Source organism: Mytilus edulis, chromosome 9 (genome assembly GCF_963676685.1).
Source record: "Mytilus edulis chromosome 9, xbMytEdul2.2, whole genome shotgun sequence".
NCBI classification, from domain to species: Eukaryota; Metazoa; Mollusca; class Bivalvia; order Mytilida; family Mytilidae; genus Mytilus; species Mytilus edulis.
In genome coordinates this window covers 75,652,232-75,670,085 of record NC_092352.1, presented here as the reverse complement: position 1 = coordinate 75,670,085, position 17,854 = coordinate 75,652,232, and the positions used below count along the sequence as shown (strand labels likewise).

Here is a 17,854-nt window from a genome sequence, read left to right as displayed (position 1 = left end):
AATAATAGTTATCAAAGGTACCAGGCTTAAAATATAGGCACTGGCTACGGTTACATGAAAATGTAACAATAATAAAAATATTATTGTTACATTGGAGACTAAATGCCGGAATGCATGGTTGGGTAAGGACCTGTTTAATTACGAATGTAACAATAATTATTGAGGCTACGGTTACATTGCGTTATTGTTTCATGAAAAAAAAGCAATGTACGATGGGACTAGTAATATGTACTAAATAATAAAAGTTGAGGACATTTATTACATACATTTATAACATACAATTTATTTACTGTAATTTTTTTTATTTACAATGACAATTTCTACAAATCCAGTAAGTTGTTTTTAAAGTCTGACACATTTTTGATGAACGAAATTACCTTAGCCGTATTTGGCACAACTTTTTGGAATTTTGAATCCTCAATGCTCTTCAACTTTGTACTTGTTTGGGTTTATAAATATTTTTGATTTGAGCGTCACTGATGAGTCTTATGTAGACGAAACGCGCGTCTGGCGTACTAAATTATAATCCTGGTACCTTTGATAACTATTTACGTCCTCCACGGATACGTGTACATACAGAATTTCTTAGTATTTAAGTTACAGTTAGCAAACTTTGCTTATTTTTGATTATCAATTTGCGTCAAGTTATGAAGCTGTATGAAATGTATGTCTTGATATTGTTTCAGTTTCGTTTAAAACGCATCCCAAGTTTTATTTTTTTCACCATAAACAAAATTGGTCCAAAGTATAATGACAGTAATAAGAGTAGGTGTGCAGTTAAGTACTTTAAAAAAGTGAAACCATTGAACTATATTTTTCGCCTTTGACAGTCACACTCCTAATCTTGAGTAGTATCTTTAAGAACATCAAAACCATTAATACGTAGTAAAACTATTCAAGTTGTACACCATTTGTTGAATAATAATATTTTATTATTTATCAGTATTAAATTACAAGTATTGTTTAGTACATATGAAAGAATGAAGCAATACAATTATAGAAGATTTAAGTTTAATCAATCTAGTGTACATTGCTGTTTTTCATGTTACAATAACGTCGTAATGTAACCGTAGACTCAGTAATTATTGTTACATTTGTAATTGATCGGTTCCTCACCCAACTTTGCATTCCGGCAATTAGTCTCCAATGTAACAATACTATTTTTTTTTATTGTTACATTTCCATGTAACCGTAGCCAGTGCCTAAAATATAATACGCCAAACGTGCGTTTCGTCTAAATAATACTCACCAGTGACACTCAGATCAAAATTGAAGAGCATTGATGACCCAAAAGTCCCAAAAGTTGTGCCAAATACGACTAAGTAAATCTATGCCTTGGGTAAAGAAAATCCTTAGTATTTCGAAAAGTTCATACTTTTGTAAACAATAAATCTATAAAGATGACGATATAATTGATTTTCTTGTCAACACCGCAGTGCTGACTACTCGGGACTGGTGATACCCCCGGGGCCTAAACGTCCACCAGCAATGGCATCAACCGGGTAAATGACGTTGATTTCCTTGTTATCATTTTTGTAATACTCCCTCTTTACTCTTCAAGTTTTAAGTGGTTTTTTTTTAATTGGTTCTATTACATACCTGTTTGTCTGAGTGCAATCTGTCATTTTGCTAGTTACCGATTTTGCTATTCCAAAACAACGATGAAGGACAATACTAGAAAGAGGTTTATTTGAACTAACATTTAAATTAATGAAAGACGCTTAAAAAGGTTTACATAGTCAATGTGACAAAAAGGTTTACAAAAAAGTTTGTGTAGTTGATAGTACATATCGCATGAGAATAAAACACACATTTTAGTCGTCAGCTGTATATATAATGTGTGAGATTCTGATTAGCACGAGATTTGAAAAATAAAAATTCTCCAAATGACAAAAACATTAAGATCACAATTATCACTCCATATTTAGCCATGCTGCTTTCAACTGACGAAGAAGGGGACTTGTGCTTATCAGCTTTCCTTTTCGGTGGATAACTTTCTCACTCACTGTTATCATGGTTATCTAAAACCTCCTTATTTCTATAAATGTTTGATAAGCATGTCTTCATTTGATGCGCAAATTGATAAAGAGATACAAATGCTAATTAAACATTTAGTTAAAGAGAAAATTATGTACCTATTTATATGTTTTCACATGGACGAAAGAATAAAAGAGAATTGTGTGTGTCGGTTTATATGAATTTCGTTACATAGGGGAAGATTTAAGAGAAATTTTGTGCTACTTGTACATTTATGTAAACAACAATGTAATGATTTAACAATCATTATTTATATTAATACCAAATTTATACTTGGTAGTTGTCACTAAATGAGGTATTTAAAACTATATTGCGACTGTTAAGATTGAATATTTTAAATCTCGTATCTATTATTATTTCTTATAGTTTATATCAAAAACAGTTTTAACTCCTAAAACTGTTGCCATTATTGACACCTGCATTAGACGTAAGATCGTCACCAGTAAGCATTTTATGTAAAAAAAAAAAAAAAGCATATGTTTGAAAAAATGGCTTGAAATAAGGCAACAGATAAATAAAATAATGTTGTCGTTAAAATTGTTTCCATTTATCCGATTTCACATGCAAATATTAAGTACCCAGAATTCAGAAGTAAATGCATTTATTTATTTCGGAAAGTTTGCGACACCTAAACTATGTTTCTACAACCAATAAAAGTGATAAGGTCAATTTTGAATGCCAAAAACACTGAATTATTAAAAACACTAAGGTTTTCTACCCTAGGCAAAGGCATATACATACATCCTTATTGGTTTGGCAGACAATTTCGCAATATTGGTTTTAATGGCTCTTCAACTTTGATTGGAGCTCAACTGCCTGCTGAGTATAATATGAAAGAGTTTCGCCTCTTACGTTAAAAATCATTAGCCCTTCAACAAGTTTATACATGTATAATAAGTTTTGTGGTCCTGTGCTGTTGAGTTGTCATCTTAATGTTATATTTCACATGGCTATAAAAGGGGAGGTTTGGCATGCCACAAAACCAGGTTCAACCCGCCATTTTTTTCTTTAAAAATGTCCTGTACCAAGTCAGGAATATGGCCATTATTATATTATAGTTCGCTTCTGTATGTGTTACATTTTAACGTTGCGTCGTTTGTTTTCTCTTATTTTTTAGTGTAAATTCGCATTGCGATAAGACGTGTCACGGTACTTGTCTATCCAAATTCATGTATTTGGTTTTTATGTTATATTTGTTATTCTCGTTGGATTTTGCCTGTTGCTTGGTCCTTTTCTGTGTGTGTTACATTGTAGTGTTGTGTCGTTGTTCTCCTCTTATATTTAATGCGTTTCCCTCAGTTTTAGTTTGTTACCCCGATTTTGTTTTTTGTCCATGGATTTATGAGTTTGAAATCGGTATACTACTGTTGCCTTTATTTATACAACCACTGGCTCGATGGTTTTGCTGGGGGACGTTTTTGTAGTTTTTTGTGTAATGTTTGGACAGTTGTTTGCCTGTTGTGTTTTTCTGTATATAATGTTGTTGTCTGTTTTTCTTTGAATTGTACTTCTTATTTTTTCCCTTTGTATCATGTTAATTTGGAGAAGAAAAAAAAACCAAGATAAAATTAGCTATGCCCATAAATAAAGGCAACAGTAGTATACCGCTGTTCAAAACTCATAAATTCAGGGACAAAAAACAAAATCGGGGTAACAAACTAAAACCGAGGGAAACGCATTAAATATAAGAGGAGAACAACGACATAACACCGACAGTGACATACTATAAGATTTATTGAACGTCTATAACAATTTTGAACATAAACAGAAAATTAAAAAAAAAAGTTGCTTGAAAATTATTCCATAAAACGTTAAAATTATCGAATAAAAAGGAGGCATTGTTGGGTTTCTTCAAAAATAAGACCTTTTTATCAATATTATCGTATTAATCTAGGAGTCTCGTGATTTGATTTGTTGTTTATAAATGTGCATTCTATTTTCATAAACTTGTTGCACTTTTCCAAGTAAAGAATGTTTAACCTTGAAAGAAGATACAAAACAAGATAAAGCTTCCAAGTAGTCAGGTGATATTATCAATACAAACAAGATGACCACAACGTAAAAAATGGGTTATCCAATCAAATGTTTTCTGAATTTAATATTTGGTATAAATTCAAAACAAATGCTATAATAAGTAATATTTATTATAAACAAACTAAAGATACTAGAACTTGTGAAGAAAATGAATAGGATACATATAAACTCTTTATTTCAAAAATGTATTAGATCAGGAATGACAAAAGGTTAGTACTTCGTCAGTGGTATGATAAGGAGAGTTGTCGCATTGGTAATCATACTACATCTACTTATTTCTATAGTGGTATAAAAACAAACATAATGACAACGTTACTCATACATTTCATAGCACTCATTTGATTTTTTTAAATTCAGTATACGATTCATAAAATTTATGTATGACTAGCACTCATCACGAAATAACGTAGTACCTATATAGTTACCATAATTACTGCTTGTTTAAGGTTTGCCAATGTCGACGTCAGCGACGGTTACAAGAGCTACAGCAGAACCGAATTTTCCAGAAATGAAAACTTCAGTTCCAGGACCAAAATCTAAGGACTTAATCAAACAACTTGGAACCATACAAGTAAGTTGACAATTTTTGTCCTTGGTTATTGGTTTCGTAAAAAAAGCTGAAAATAATCTGCAAGTGAGTGCCCAGTGAGAATTTGGAATGGTTAATGAACTAACTTACTCGAAGTCCATCAACTTCGTATTTTATATGGCCTTTTTGTCTTTTTGGATTTTGAGCATTAAAAATTGAGACGAAATTTGCCTCTGTCATAAAACGTTTAAGATTGATATCTTTGATGAGTTTTTGATTTCTGAACGTGGAAATCGTATTTTATTTTGCATAAAGTGTTACAAATGCTTATATTACCTAACTTTATTTACCTATATTTTGATATTGTGAGTACAAATATGCTTTGACTTATTCCAATGAGAAATCAATCAATACTTAGGGACAATCTTTACTAATACAAATGATGATTTCATATTCTATAGTAGTACAGGCATGCCTCATAGGTGGTGTATTAAAACGTGATGATATGGGTTTTTTTTCTTCTATTAAATGCATTTTATCATGTCAATTTGTAACACAGAATTCAGACGCTGTACATTTCTTTGTTGACTACGACAAAAGTTATGGAAACTACATTGTAGATGTAGACGGAAATACAATGTTGGATTTGTTTACACAAATAGCGTCGCTACCCCTCGGTAGGTTGCTTTATATTTATTTTATGTTTTTTATTGTTTTCCTAGCCAATTGAACATGTTTCAATCATTAAATCAATTTTGACGTCTTTTTTGCGTCTCTTACCATTTTTGTTAAGAAAGCGTATATCCTTAGCACAATTTGAGACACTATAGAGTTTGTTAAACTCATATGTTACAAATTATGTGTAGAGACCTAAACATGGCGAATTGATTTTTTATGTCAAAGGTAGTATCACATGACTTGTTGCATCCGAAAATTAAGCCAAATAATCTACATTTTTACAAGAATGGACATGAGCGTGACAAGTATAAAACAACTATATATATATATACGGTCATCCTTGATATGAGACGACCCCTTTATATTTCATGTCAGTGATGTGTTAGCTGTACTTGCAGATAATGATTTGAAATTTAAATGTATTTTTAAAATGTGTGTGGTAGGTCGCACATTCAACGTAGATGCATAAAACGAAAACATAGAAAACATAAATCTGATACCAAATTATGTATTTATTACGCTTGTATCTTGTTAATTATTACATTTATTAACATTTTCGTATTTTTTAAGGTTACAACCATCCGTCTATGTTAGAAAGCATACAGAATCCAGATAATATTGTAAGTTTGTTTGTCAATCAAGTGAAATAAAATCATCAACGTTTATTACTCAATTTATTTCACTTGACTGGTCGGAGTTTATCCACTTCGCTCACAATAAACCAGTCCATCTATAGATAGGTGTTTTAGGATACATTCATCAATGCATTAACCAGATATTCTTTTGTAAATTCCTTTGAGGTCAATGATAGGTGATTAAAAATCAGTGATAACTGTTAATACGGCAATCATCGTAATCACACACATTTTCAAATCGACTGTCCTCATGCAAATTAAAACGTAAGCTCCGCCCGATCAGTTGAAATAACATTGGTAATACGCCTTCCATATCTAGTCAACTTCTTTTGAACAATCACCCGTAAAAGAAATGAAAGAGAATTATACATTTCAACATTATAAGCAATGAAATGACATATAAAATATGTGTATAACTGATTGTAGTACTTATATATATCGTTTTAACTTTTTAGTATGCATTCCTTAACAGACCAGCTTTAGGATTTTACCCACCAGGTGACTGGGTGACCAGGCTTCGTTCATCATTGCTTCAAGTAAGTCAAACTATTAAAAAAATCAAAACAACAAGTTCTTCACGCTTTTCTTGATTTCCGTCATCAGGAACGTCAAATGCCGAATATTTAAAAGCCAAGTATGTATAAGAATCGACGCAGTTGAAGAGCTATACGACTAAAAATAATCTAACAGACATAGCCAAATACATCCCATTAGGAAACCAAAATGTAACCAAAATGTACATAATAATTACCAAATTCATCTACAGTCAATTTTGCCCGAGGGAGATGAAACCTCAGTTTCATTACAATTTAAACATTTATCAAAGGACAATTTTAGAAGTGTGTGTTATCAATCACAACGCTTTTTGTTTTGCCATATCATCTTAAAGCACACAGTCATAGAAATTTATTGGATACATCTTCAAAGCTTGATTGGTTCAAAAATATAAATAAAAGATAAAAATGTCGCTAGCATGATGACATGATGACAGCGACGACTCAAGTCTGAGGTACTAAAGCATAAAATCCGAATACTAAATTATTGCCTTTTACAATATGACGCAAATTGAAAAATATTAGTTTTACTTTAAATTTAATGAATATTCTTACTTTTTCAAGGTTGCACCACCAGGGCTTTCGGAAGTCATGACAATGGCATGTGGATCATGCGCGATTGAAAACGGACTAAAAGCGATGTTTATTTCACATCAGGTATTTTGATGCATAGACACTTTTTCAATGATAAAGTATTCTATCATGTCTACTAATTTCACAGAACTGATTGTTCGATGAGTATGTATCCACATTTCAGATAAATAATGCCAACACCATACATTCTTTAGTTTTCTGTGTTTTCTCTACTATCATTTGTCTGTTTGTCTTTTTATTTTAGCCATGGCGTTGTCAGTTTATTTTATATCTATGAATTTGACTCTCCCTCTTGTATCTTTCGTCCATCTTTTATTTTAAGCAAAGTCATTTTACAGATATTGAAAAATCTTAAAACATTTGCAATAGATATAATAATAAAAATAAAAGCTAATCCGAATGCATCGAAACGAAATGTGCTACGAAAATAAAAGCAATATATTAATCTTGAAATGCTTTTCGGATCTGATCTAGGAAGTCCTTTCATATTCATTTGTGTCATTTAGTTCTACAAGTAATCATGCACCTTTACCTTTCAAAATATCAGTCTCAAGACTTAGTGTTCAGGATTATTTGGAAAGAGTTTAAAACAAAACAAATTTACATAATGTGAACTCTAATTTTACGTCTCTCATTTTATGCATTATTTGTAGGGGAAAATGAGAAATGGTCGACCACCTTCTCAAGAAGAACTGCAATCATGCTTGATAAACCAGTTTCCTGGTTGTCCTGATCTTACAGTGTTATCCTTTAAGAATGCACTGCATGGCAGAACAATGGGTATGTTTTTTACTTTTTATTTTTTAAACAAAATCAGACACATTATGCTCTCTATGTGCACATATGTAACACCGTCAAATGATAAAAGATCAACACATTTCTGGATTATCGAGTTTTGAGCTGGTTGTTTTCCAGATCTGTTGAGACCAAAAGCTATCACAGCTTACACAATTAAGTAGATACGTATCATTACAGACCTCTATGTATTTGATTTCTCATGGCATAAAAGACTTAATTTTTTATTTATTTTGAAACAAAATCACCAATCAGATAGATTTAAAGCTCTGAAAACATTAAAATAGAGATAACTGTATTGTATTTGAAGCTTTAAGGACGTCCATCGGTAGTTTTACTGTCGCAAATATCCGTTTACCTGTCTCCGCTCCGCGTCGCCAGGTAAACTAAATTTGCGACAGTAAAACTACCGATGGACGTCCTTAAAGCTTCAAATACAATACAGTTATCTCTTAATTGTATTGCACTATGCGTTATATAAAGAATTGGAGTAAATGACATTAGGTTACACATGTTTAGTATCTGCACAAAGTAAGGCAAATACATATGAATATCCGTTTTTCGAATATACACCAATAATTACGCATTTAAATAGGTGCAGCGGCAGTTTCACACAACAAATGGACACATAAACTAGATTTTCCAGCTCCAGAATGGCCAATAGCTTCTTTCCCAGACCTGAAGTACCCATTGGAAGAAAACGTTCGTGAAAATGAAGCTGACACAAAAAAATGTTTAGAAGAGGTATTTATTTGACAGCTATGTAATAATTGTAAATTGGGGCTTTTTCTGGTTTTATACCTGTTCTATATTATTTTGATATGACACATTCATTACTAGTACTCGATAGTTATTGATAGCAAAATTGAATAACATGCTTTTGTTTTTCACTTTTGTATTTGGGTTATATTTGATTGAAAGCTTTCAATTTTGAAAAAATATTGTATCTTTCACTTAGTGAAAAGTAAAATAACAAAAATATCGAATTCCGAGGAAAATTCAAAACGGAAAGTTCATTATCAAATGTAAAAATCAAAAGATCAAACAATCAAACGAACGCACAAATGTCATGTTCCCTTTCATGAATATGACCTACCGAATTAGACTATTTACCGGATTTGTAATCACATAAGCAACACGACGGGTGCCACATGTGGAGCAGGATCTGCTTACCCTTCCGGAGCACCTGAGATCACCCCTAGTTTTTGGTGGGGTTCGTGTTGTTTATTCTTTAGTTTTCTATGTTGTGTCATGTGTACTATTGTTTTTCTGTTTGTCTTTTTCATTTTTAGCCATGGCGTTGTCAGTTTGTTTTAGATTTATGAGTTTGACTGTCCCTTTGGTATCTTTCGTCCCTCTTTTCCTGACTTGGTACAGGCATTTTCTTATGAGTTAGGTGGTTACAATTCAGTATCGTTTTTATGCCCCACCTACGATAGTAGAGGGGCATTATGTTTTCTGGTCTGTGCGTCCGTTCGTTCGTCCGTCCGTCCGTTCGTTCGTTCGTTCGTTCGTTCGTCCGTCTGTCCCGCTTCAGGTTAAAGTTTTGGTCGAGTTAGTTTTTGATGAAGTTGAAGTCCAATCGACTTCAAACTTGGTACACATGTTCCCTATGATATGATCTTTCTAATGTTAATGCCAAATTAGAGATTTTACCCCAATTTCACGGTTCACTGAATATAGAAAATGATAGTGCGAGTGGGGCATTCGTGTACTGAGGAAACATTCTTGTTTTGTATTTGAAATAATGCCCTTTTTGATGCAGCTACTCTTAATCAAATAATATATATAATTGTCAATGTAAAGGTTGAAGATTTGATTGACATTTGGAGCAAGAAAAACAGACCAGTTGTAGGGATAATAACAGAACCCATCCAGGCAGAAGGAGGAGACATTTTCGCTCCTCCAGAATTTTTCAAAGGTCTTCAAGAAATATGTGTCAAGGTAAGTAATGTTTTTTTCTGATTTGGTTGATATCAAAGAGTAGAGTGCTTAGGTTTTAATAAATAACAAGACTTTTAACCTGTCGGATCAGTTAAACGTCAAAATAAATATTTATATGAATAACATCCAAAAGATGTTTTCATAAAATATACTGTAGGATATGTGATAAACCAGTAACGATTTCTATACATATCAAAGTATGGAAACAAAACATTAACAAACAATCACAAACCTCTTATTTGGACTAACATGTATTGTACAATATGTACTATTTTCAACAAACCTCGGCACCTAGTGACATTTGGGAGTTTACTGATTATTTATACAATCATTTTATGTCTATAACTGTGTTGGTAGCATTTATAAGGAAACATTCTACCCAATGACAGCATGTTTTAAAAAATACGTATGGTCCTTTTTTTAGTTATTAATATTGATTCTGATCCCATCCGTAAGTTATATCTTCAACGGCAACTTCTACATCAGTAACAATTTTGGTTTTTGTTTATTTATTTGTCTCTATTGCTATGCTTTTTTGGGAAAGGTGCATTTTTGAAGGAACCTTTGTTACTCCCCATCTTTAATTCTTTTTTCAAAATTTTACCTTTAGAACAAATTTGGCATTATTAATAATTTGGTAGTTGTCAACGCTCATTTGCTGGCATGAAATTTCAATTATGCTGGCATTTCTGTAATAAACTCTTCTGTACACGCACTGAAATGATTCTCGACTCCTAGGAGTCGAGATTAAGAATTGAACGATATACACTAAGAGCGTGAATTTTTTCTTGCTACCTGATTGGAAGATATCACGAGACGTGAATAATTAAAATTTATTGATTGGTTAGGACAATCCAAACCAAGTAAATGTCCTTCAATCCCGTAGAGTATCGGATTTGTCGTCTCTATTTTAGCAATTAGATTTTACACAGGTAACTTTTATCTATAAAAAGACGAATCTTCTGGAGTAAACAACAACGTTAAACGATACTACAAGTTCATAACGTGTGACCTCACGTGTGTGGTAAAATTTGTTGATTGATGCACGTGGCTATTCTACTAAATGAATTAATCTACAAAGCGAGAGCTCTTTCCATTTTCATCAGCTAAGAGTCGAATTTAGCACTTTTTGAAAGGCTATCGCTTGTAAGCCTGTTACCTTTGATACATTTTGTCGTATATCTAGATAACCTAATCAAGAATACTTCAGTCCCCTGATGTCAGTATTCGTCTCCATTTATTACACTAGTAGTTGTAAGACATTTTTTTCTACCAGTTCATCGTTTGAAATTATTATATTTTTAGAACGACATTTGTTTCCAAATGGATGAAGTACAAACTGGATGTGGAGTGACTGGCAAAATGTGGGCACATGAGTACTTTAATCTTCCTCAACCTCCCGACATTGTTACATTCAGTAAGAAAATGCTGACTGGCGGATTCTACTATAACTCAAAGTTCAGACCTAATGAGGTAAATAATGTTAAACTTATAAATGATTGAGAACAGGAATTATATTTTGTGTCAACGGGGTTATAATATTTTCCACGGTAAATAAGCTAAAACACTATTGTTTAGTAATACATTTAGACTGATGGGCACCAGTAAGGAAACTGCTTCACATTTCATTTAAAACATTCCAACAGTTTATGAATATTTGTTCTCATACTTTATAACCTTCATGTGTGCGTGTTTAGGTGCTTCCAAATAATTTGATAAAATATAATTCAAATGAATTTAAATATTTCAACAACCGAAAACAGTTACATTCATACAAACACAAACAAAAAAGAACGACACTTGGTTGAAATAGCCTGGCGTGGTCCACTCACATATGGTTGAATTAAAACAGTTTGAACTGCATACAAATCCTAAGTTGTCTCTATCTGCACCATGTATTGAGAGTAAAATACAGAATAAAAACCTACCAAGCGAGGAAACACAAGGATGCAAACAAACTTGAACTTAGAAATAAAAGACACCACAAAACATGCTCGCTTCAACAAACAGCAAACTGTGGTTGTCATATCTGTTTTTGAAAAAAGGAAAAGCAACAGAAACAATAGAAAGCCCAATTATAAAATATATCATAATCTATGGATGAGTAAGTGTAATATCATTAGTTTTGCCACTTTACATTATTCAATGATCAAATGAAATATATAAAACCAAATGAATTACCATTATCTTGATAAACTTAAAGATCCGTACGAATAGTGTATATCAAATTACAGTAAGATCAAACACAAATTTCAAGTTACTATGTAACAGGAATATAAGATGAGTCATAAATACAAAATAAAAATTATGCAATGTCGATCTTAGTAATGTCCATTATGTCGGGTCTTTAATTTCAAATAATAATATATTTTATTCTAAATGTGAAGCAAACCGGTATTGTAATATGCGATCCCTTTAAACTTAAAACATTCTTCGGGACATGGCATACAGTGTAAGTATTCGATACACACATTATACTACGATATTATGGTTAACGCAAAATGATTGAAGTCATTAATTCTACAAAAAGTATATATTTATAATTTTTCATCAAAGCCGGCCGTACAGCAGTCAAATACTGTACACTTTATTTTTGTCTTCCACATTCATTGAAGCTGATAGCTGTATTTGTTTTTTGTGACGTTTATTTTAGGTTTGAAACTTCCAATCTACACGAAGACACCAGGAGGTAAAACATAAGCAACACTGATTTATATCAAATATATCAATTTTCATTTTTTATAAACATATTTTCATGTTAATCTTTGTACATGCAGATCTTTTTCATTTTTGGGAACTTGTTGGTTTACTTTGTGCTGTTAAGTTTGAATTCGGTATTTCTCACAAACGTTTGGTATTATCAATCTTGAATATATATATTTGGTTTGGTCAAGAAAATACAGACACACAACTGTCCAATATTTCTAGGAACGCACAACATGTATTATGATGGAGTTTTAAGAATTATAAATGAACTTAGCAGCCTTTGGTGGACTTTTTGGCGTTCCAAAATTTATTCGGATTTTTTTTAATATAACTTATTGCTTGAATAAGTATGGCAGTTCTATTTACTAAGAGGTTTTCACTAATTCTATCCATTCTTATGATTCCTTAAGGTAGTCCTCCACTAAAACTACAATTCATCTTATTTGGTACTAAAAAAAGATATTACGTATGCGATGTTTTTATACTTGTGTATCATGGTTTTTGAATGTTTCATGCAAACCTTAACATGTTTTGTCATGCCAATAAAAAGGGGATATTTTCAGTATGTATGCGTAATATATTGGTTGACGGAATTTTTAAAAATCTGCGAATTTACACTCGAATACATCAAAAAAGGTTTTGATTTGTCTCATTTTTAGTTAAAACTTGTGTTACTATATATCTGCAGCAGACCTTTCAACGAGTTTTCGGTTTTGAAATATTTGCTTTAATAACATTATTTGCTGGAGGAGATTCCGTTACGGCACAGCTTCTCTCCTAACAAAATGGATAATAACTTTGACATTCATTTCCCGCTCGCCCATTGATGCTTTTTAATTGATTTGAAATCGTTGCCAGTAGATTATTATGCTTTCATTTGATACAACTTCATCTTTTTTGATAATTTTTATTATAATGTCCAAGCTATATAAGGGAATTCTACTTTTAACTCTTTGGTTTTTGTAGGGATTTCGAATTTTTAATACATGGATTGGTGATCCTTCTAAGGTCATCCTCCTAGAAGCCGTTGTAAAAGTGATAAAAGAGCAACACCTTTTGACAAATGCCAATGATACAGGCAAACATTTCTTTGATGGACTGTATGACTTACAGGTAATATGATTGAAGAGGGGAGAAAGATACCAGAGGGACATTCAAACTCATAGATCGAATATAAACTGACAACGCCATGGTTAAAAAAAAGGATAAACTAAATAGTAGTACACATTGATTGTACCTTACATGCAAAATTGACGCATGTGAGCTTTACCGTTTACATTTGTGAACGAAGCTTTGAGAAAAATCTAGTTTGTAATTTAGCGATGATTACTATTCATGTACTAGTAATATGACAGCGGAAAAAAATATAAATAATAATAAAATTGCATATAAGCTTCTGGTCTGATATTTACAATATATACAACGTGCCAACTGGTCATCACCTTTACCAATTACGGCGACAGTAGTTAACCGATGTACACATCTCGTTTCCGATTTGAAAGAGACGAATGAAGACCAATACTATTTATTTTGAAATCGTGTAGAATTGTGTTCACAAAAATAAAACAAAAATACATTTTAAGATTAAATATACTTGAAAAATTGCTGATCTAAAAGATTCGCAATTTTAAGTTTTTAAGATAATATTTACAAATTGAAATGCTGCAAATATATGATTAATTTGTTAGAAGTTGTCTTAAGATTCGAACGTTTATTTCAGGATAAGTATTCAAATATACTTAGTAAAGTTCGTGGACTCGGTTTATATGGAGCGGTGGATTTTCCAGATCAGAAAACACGTGACATCGTTATGTCAAAGCTTCGAGAGAAAGGTAAGTATGCATTTATAAAAGACGACGTATAAACTCAAATGTAGAATTCTTCGGCAAAGATTTAATACGATAAACAGACAAAAATCTTCACTAATTTCAGTATGAAGTAAAAACAACAAAAAGAGGTTGAAATAACATTAAAAGTACCAATTCTGGCACACCAGATGAACATTTCTCATTGCTATGACGATTTCAAAAGTTTATTTACATTTCATGAAAAGATATTCCGAAATAAAAATAAATTAATCATACATTATTTTTTGATAAACTTCTGTATTGTCGAATATCATCAAAAGTACCAATATTCGAACAATACAGACAATAGTTAACTTGTTAACTTTAATCAGAAACATGTTCCGAACGTTTAGAATCGCTTTTATTTCTTCTGTTAAAATAAAATAAATTGCTTAAATGGTTAGCATTTTGTCAAAACTTATATATTAGTAATATTAATTTACTTTATAGGAATTCACACAGGTGGTTGTGGTAGTAAAACAATACGATTTCGACCAACTCTGATTTTGAAGAAACATCATGCAGATATTTTCCTTGACAGATTTAATTTAGTGTTGGGAGACCTATCAGTTGACTCAAGGGATAGGCAATTCCAAGCCGTCTCTTAACATTTTATGTCATTCTTGACCTTTTAGAAATAAGGCTCATGCAGCACAATAAATAGGAGGGATCTGCTTTTAAATGCATAGGCGATAGCGCGGGTGATAAAAGAGAACTTAAACTTATAAGATAGAGTGGAGCTTTGATTAGGTATCAACACTTTTCGGACAACCATTTTCATACTTGAAAATGTTTTTCGAAAAAAAATACCAATTTGAAAAATTAAACAACTACATTCATTACGTTTTAGTAATAATTCATTCATACACAAATCTGCGTACCCCTAGTTATATACTTATATTTGACACAGATGTGTGTTTGGCCACCAGGTATAGATTAGCCAAATCCAAATGCAAATGAGTAATTGTACTTTTGTTTTTGTTGAATCGATTGTATGTATTACCATCTTATTTATAGCTTATGATTGGATGTTCGAACAATTATTTTTTTGTTTATCGCAAATGTACAAATAGACAATCTTTATTGACCACAGATATATTTAATACTTCAAAAGGAATACAAACCAAATAAGAATTATTTAATATGTATATATATTTATAGTTATTTGTATTTAGAGTTTTTACATTTTACCATGATCTTTCAATTGATGTAAATGTCCTTTGGTTTTGTGAGTCTTTGTTTACTCTTTGGTTTTGATTGTTATTGTCTTCAAAAGATATATGTTTTGATTGTTCCAATTTTACATTCCTTTTGTCTCATTAAAGCGTTTTTGTTTCCCAATTTAGTAATATATATATATGTGTAGCATGTCATTGTGACTACTTAATAAAAAGTGGTTAATTACTAACTCAAACAATTTCATTAAGATAAACAACTGAAATATAACCAAGAATAAGTTGACTGTTATAGTGTCTCAGCTTACTTCAGATTTGTTTATTCTGTCACAGATTATGCATTTACAAATTTAACCACATACTAAGTTGTTATGTATCCGTATAAAAACTTTAAGAATAATTCACATTGGAAATCTGTGATAGGAGTGGAGAAACAAAAGAAGAACCTTTGTACCTGTTTCATTGTTTGACTTGTTTCACTTTATGGCATTTTATAGATAAATATTCGGTATCGGCTTTAGTCAAATTCGAGGCCATACAGTGACCTTTATGTATACTTATGTAATTTAGCAGATAGATATCTAATGCACAATCATATCACATCTTGTTTATTTATTTTGTACATTGGGTTTATGTAATAGTGTAACTTTATCTTGATAAGAGGAAGACCCCAATATTCCCCAAAAATGTCATTAACCTCCATTATAGCAACATCAAGGTTATTTCTTATCCTTTGCATATTCGTATGCAGTAATGAGTATGCATAAGTTATCAGTGTAAACAGCTTTTGTCAAAAACAGTGGAAATGTGAAATCATAAAACTATCTACATATGGACATAAGGCAAGATAATTGTAGATATACTCTTGATAATGTACAAATAAAATGTATACGTTAGTCACGTTGTTTTACATTTATTTTCATTTATTGTTTTGCCTTGACTTTCTCACAAAACATGATACAAGAACCCTACTAAAAATAAAATACGAATTCAATATAATTGTAGATGTTGCCTGTCAATTGTTTCTGGTTCTGTAGATATATAGAAAAATAAATATCACGTGCAAGTACCAACTTGTAAATCAACCAAGCTTTTTAGAACGGCAGTAAATACTTATTTGGTACATGTAATAAGTATTTCTGTCTACAAAACATGTGTCAAAACATTAAAGTGTTATATTATGTTTAGATAAACTATTTTCATTTCCTCTTTTCATATTTTTATCTCGTCTTTGATAGTGAAGCAGATGGATGACTTCAAACAAGAATCTAGAACAAATGTGATGGTTTTCTAATTGTTAACTTTAAATTTTTCAGCAGTAACATAACTTCTATCCCATCGTTTGGTGTTGAAATATATCCATTGGTATGCTACACTTATGCATATTCACAATATACATATTTCCTTAGATTTGGATGTTCTATACACAATAACTGTATCCAACAGAGTTATAAGGAAGAACGACTCAAATTGTAATTTCATTAGTTTTACGGATACCAAGTCAGAAAATGGCAGATGTTATCTTATAGTTCGTTTCTGTGTGTGTTACATTGTCGTTTATTTTTGTTGCACTTAAGTGTTTCTGTTGTTTCGTTGTTTTCCAATTACAGTTAATATGTTTCCCTCGGTTTTAGTTTGTAACCCGGCTTTGTTTTTTCTCAATCGATTTAAGACTTTTGAATAGCGATATACCACTGTAGTCTTTATTTACCATCACATTTTGACCGACACGACGTCTGTATCTCATCTTATCTTATCCCAAAAGTAGCTATAGTTTTTGTAGACTTGGATTTTTAGTTAAGAAAATAGTTGGCTTATTTTTTATTTACTGATTGTGTCATATTATCCATTGTGAAATTTGAACCGAGTTGGACTCATGGTACAGGCAAAATGAGGTTGGTACATTTGTTTGTTTTATAGTGATTGAGATGATAATACAATGTTGACTGGTGTACCCCTATTTTTGACATTTCAACCTATTGTGTCTGTTTGTTTTGTTCACACATCGTTGCCAATATAATGGAATTTGATGCAACTGTCGTACAGGTGAGAGGTTTGTCTAGCTATTAAACCAGGTGCAAAACTGCCAAAATGAGAAACTAACACGTCTAACTGTATTGCTACCTGAGCAAATGACAAGATCAAATGCTCAAACACATCAAACGAATGGATGACAACTGTCATATTCCTGACATGGTACAGGCAAAAAGAGGTTGGTACATTTGTTTGTTTTTATAGTGATTGAGATGATAATACAATGTTGACTGCTGTACCCCTATTTTTGACATTTCAACCTATTGTGTCTGTTTGTTTTTTTCACACATCG

The 17,854-nt window shown here is 31.7% G+C and overlaps 1 protein-coding gene across 1 annotated transcript; it reads left to right on the top strand.

Annotated features, from left to right (window-relative positions):
- The first annotated feature begins 4,187 nt into the window (after positions 1-4,187).
- Positions 4,188-16,424, top strand: LOC139489031 (4-aminobutyrate aminotransferase, mitochondrial-like). The gene is made up of 13 exons (XM_071275087.1): positions 4,188-4,280; positions 4,518-4,642; positions 5,160-5,277; positions 5,849-5,898; positions 6,369-6,449; positions 7,032-7,124; positions 7,715-7,841; positions 8,452-8,600; positions 9,663-9,800; positions 11,106-11,273; positions 13,473-13,619; positions 14,227-14,338; positions 14,804-16,424. The coding sequence occupies exons 1-13, from the start codon at positions 4,220-4,222 to the stop codon at positions 14,959-14,961; spliced, it is 1,527 nt and encodes a 508-aa protein (XP_071131188.1). The 5' UTR covers positions 4,188-4,219; the 3' UTR covers positions 14,962-16,424.
- Positions 16,425-17,854: the final 1,430 nt, after the last annotated feature.

Coding starts and splice junctions, on each gene's coding strand:
- LOC139489031 (XM_071275087.1), top strand. CDS start 4,220: ATGAATAGGATACATATAAACTCTTTATTTCAAAAATGTATTAGATCA. Junction 5,278..5,848: donor AATAGCGTCGCTACCCCTCG/GTAGGTTGCTTT, acceptor GTATTTTTTAAG/GTTACAACCATCCGTCTATG. Junction 6,450..7,031: donor TTCGTTCATCATTGCTTCAA/GTAAGTCAAACT, acceptor TACTTTTTCAAG/GTTGCACCACCAGGGCTTTC.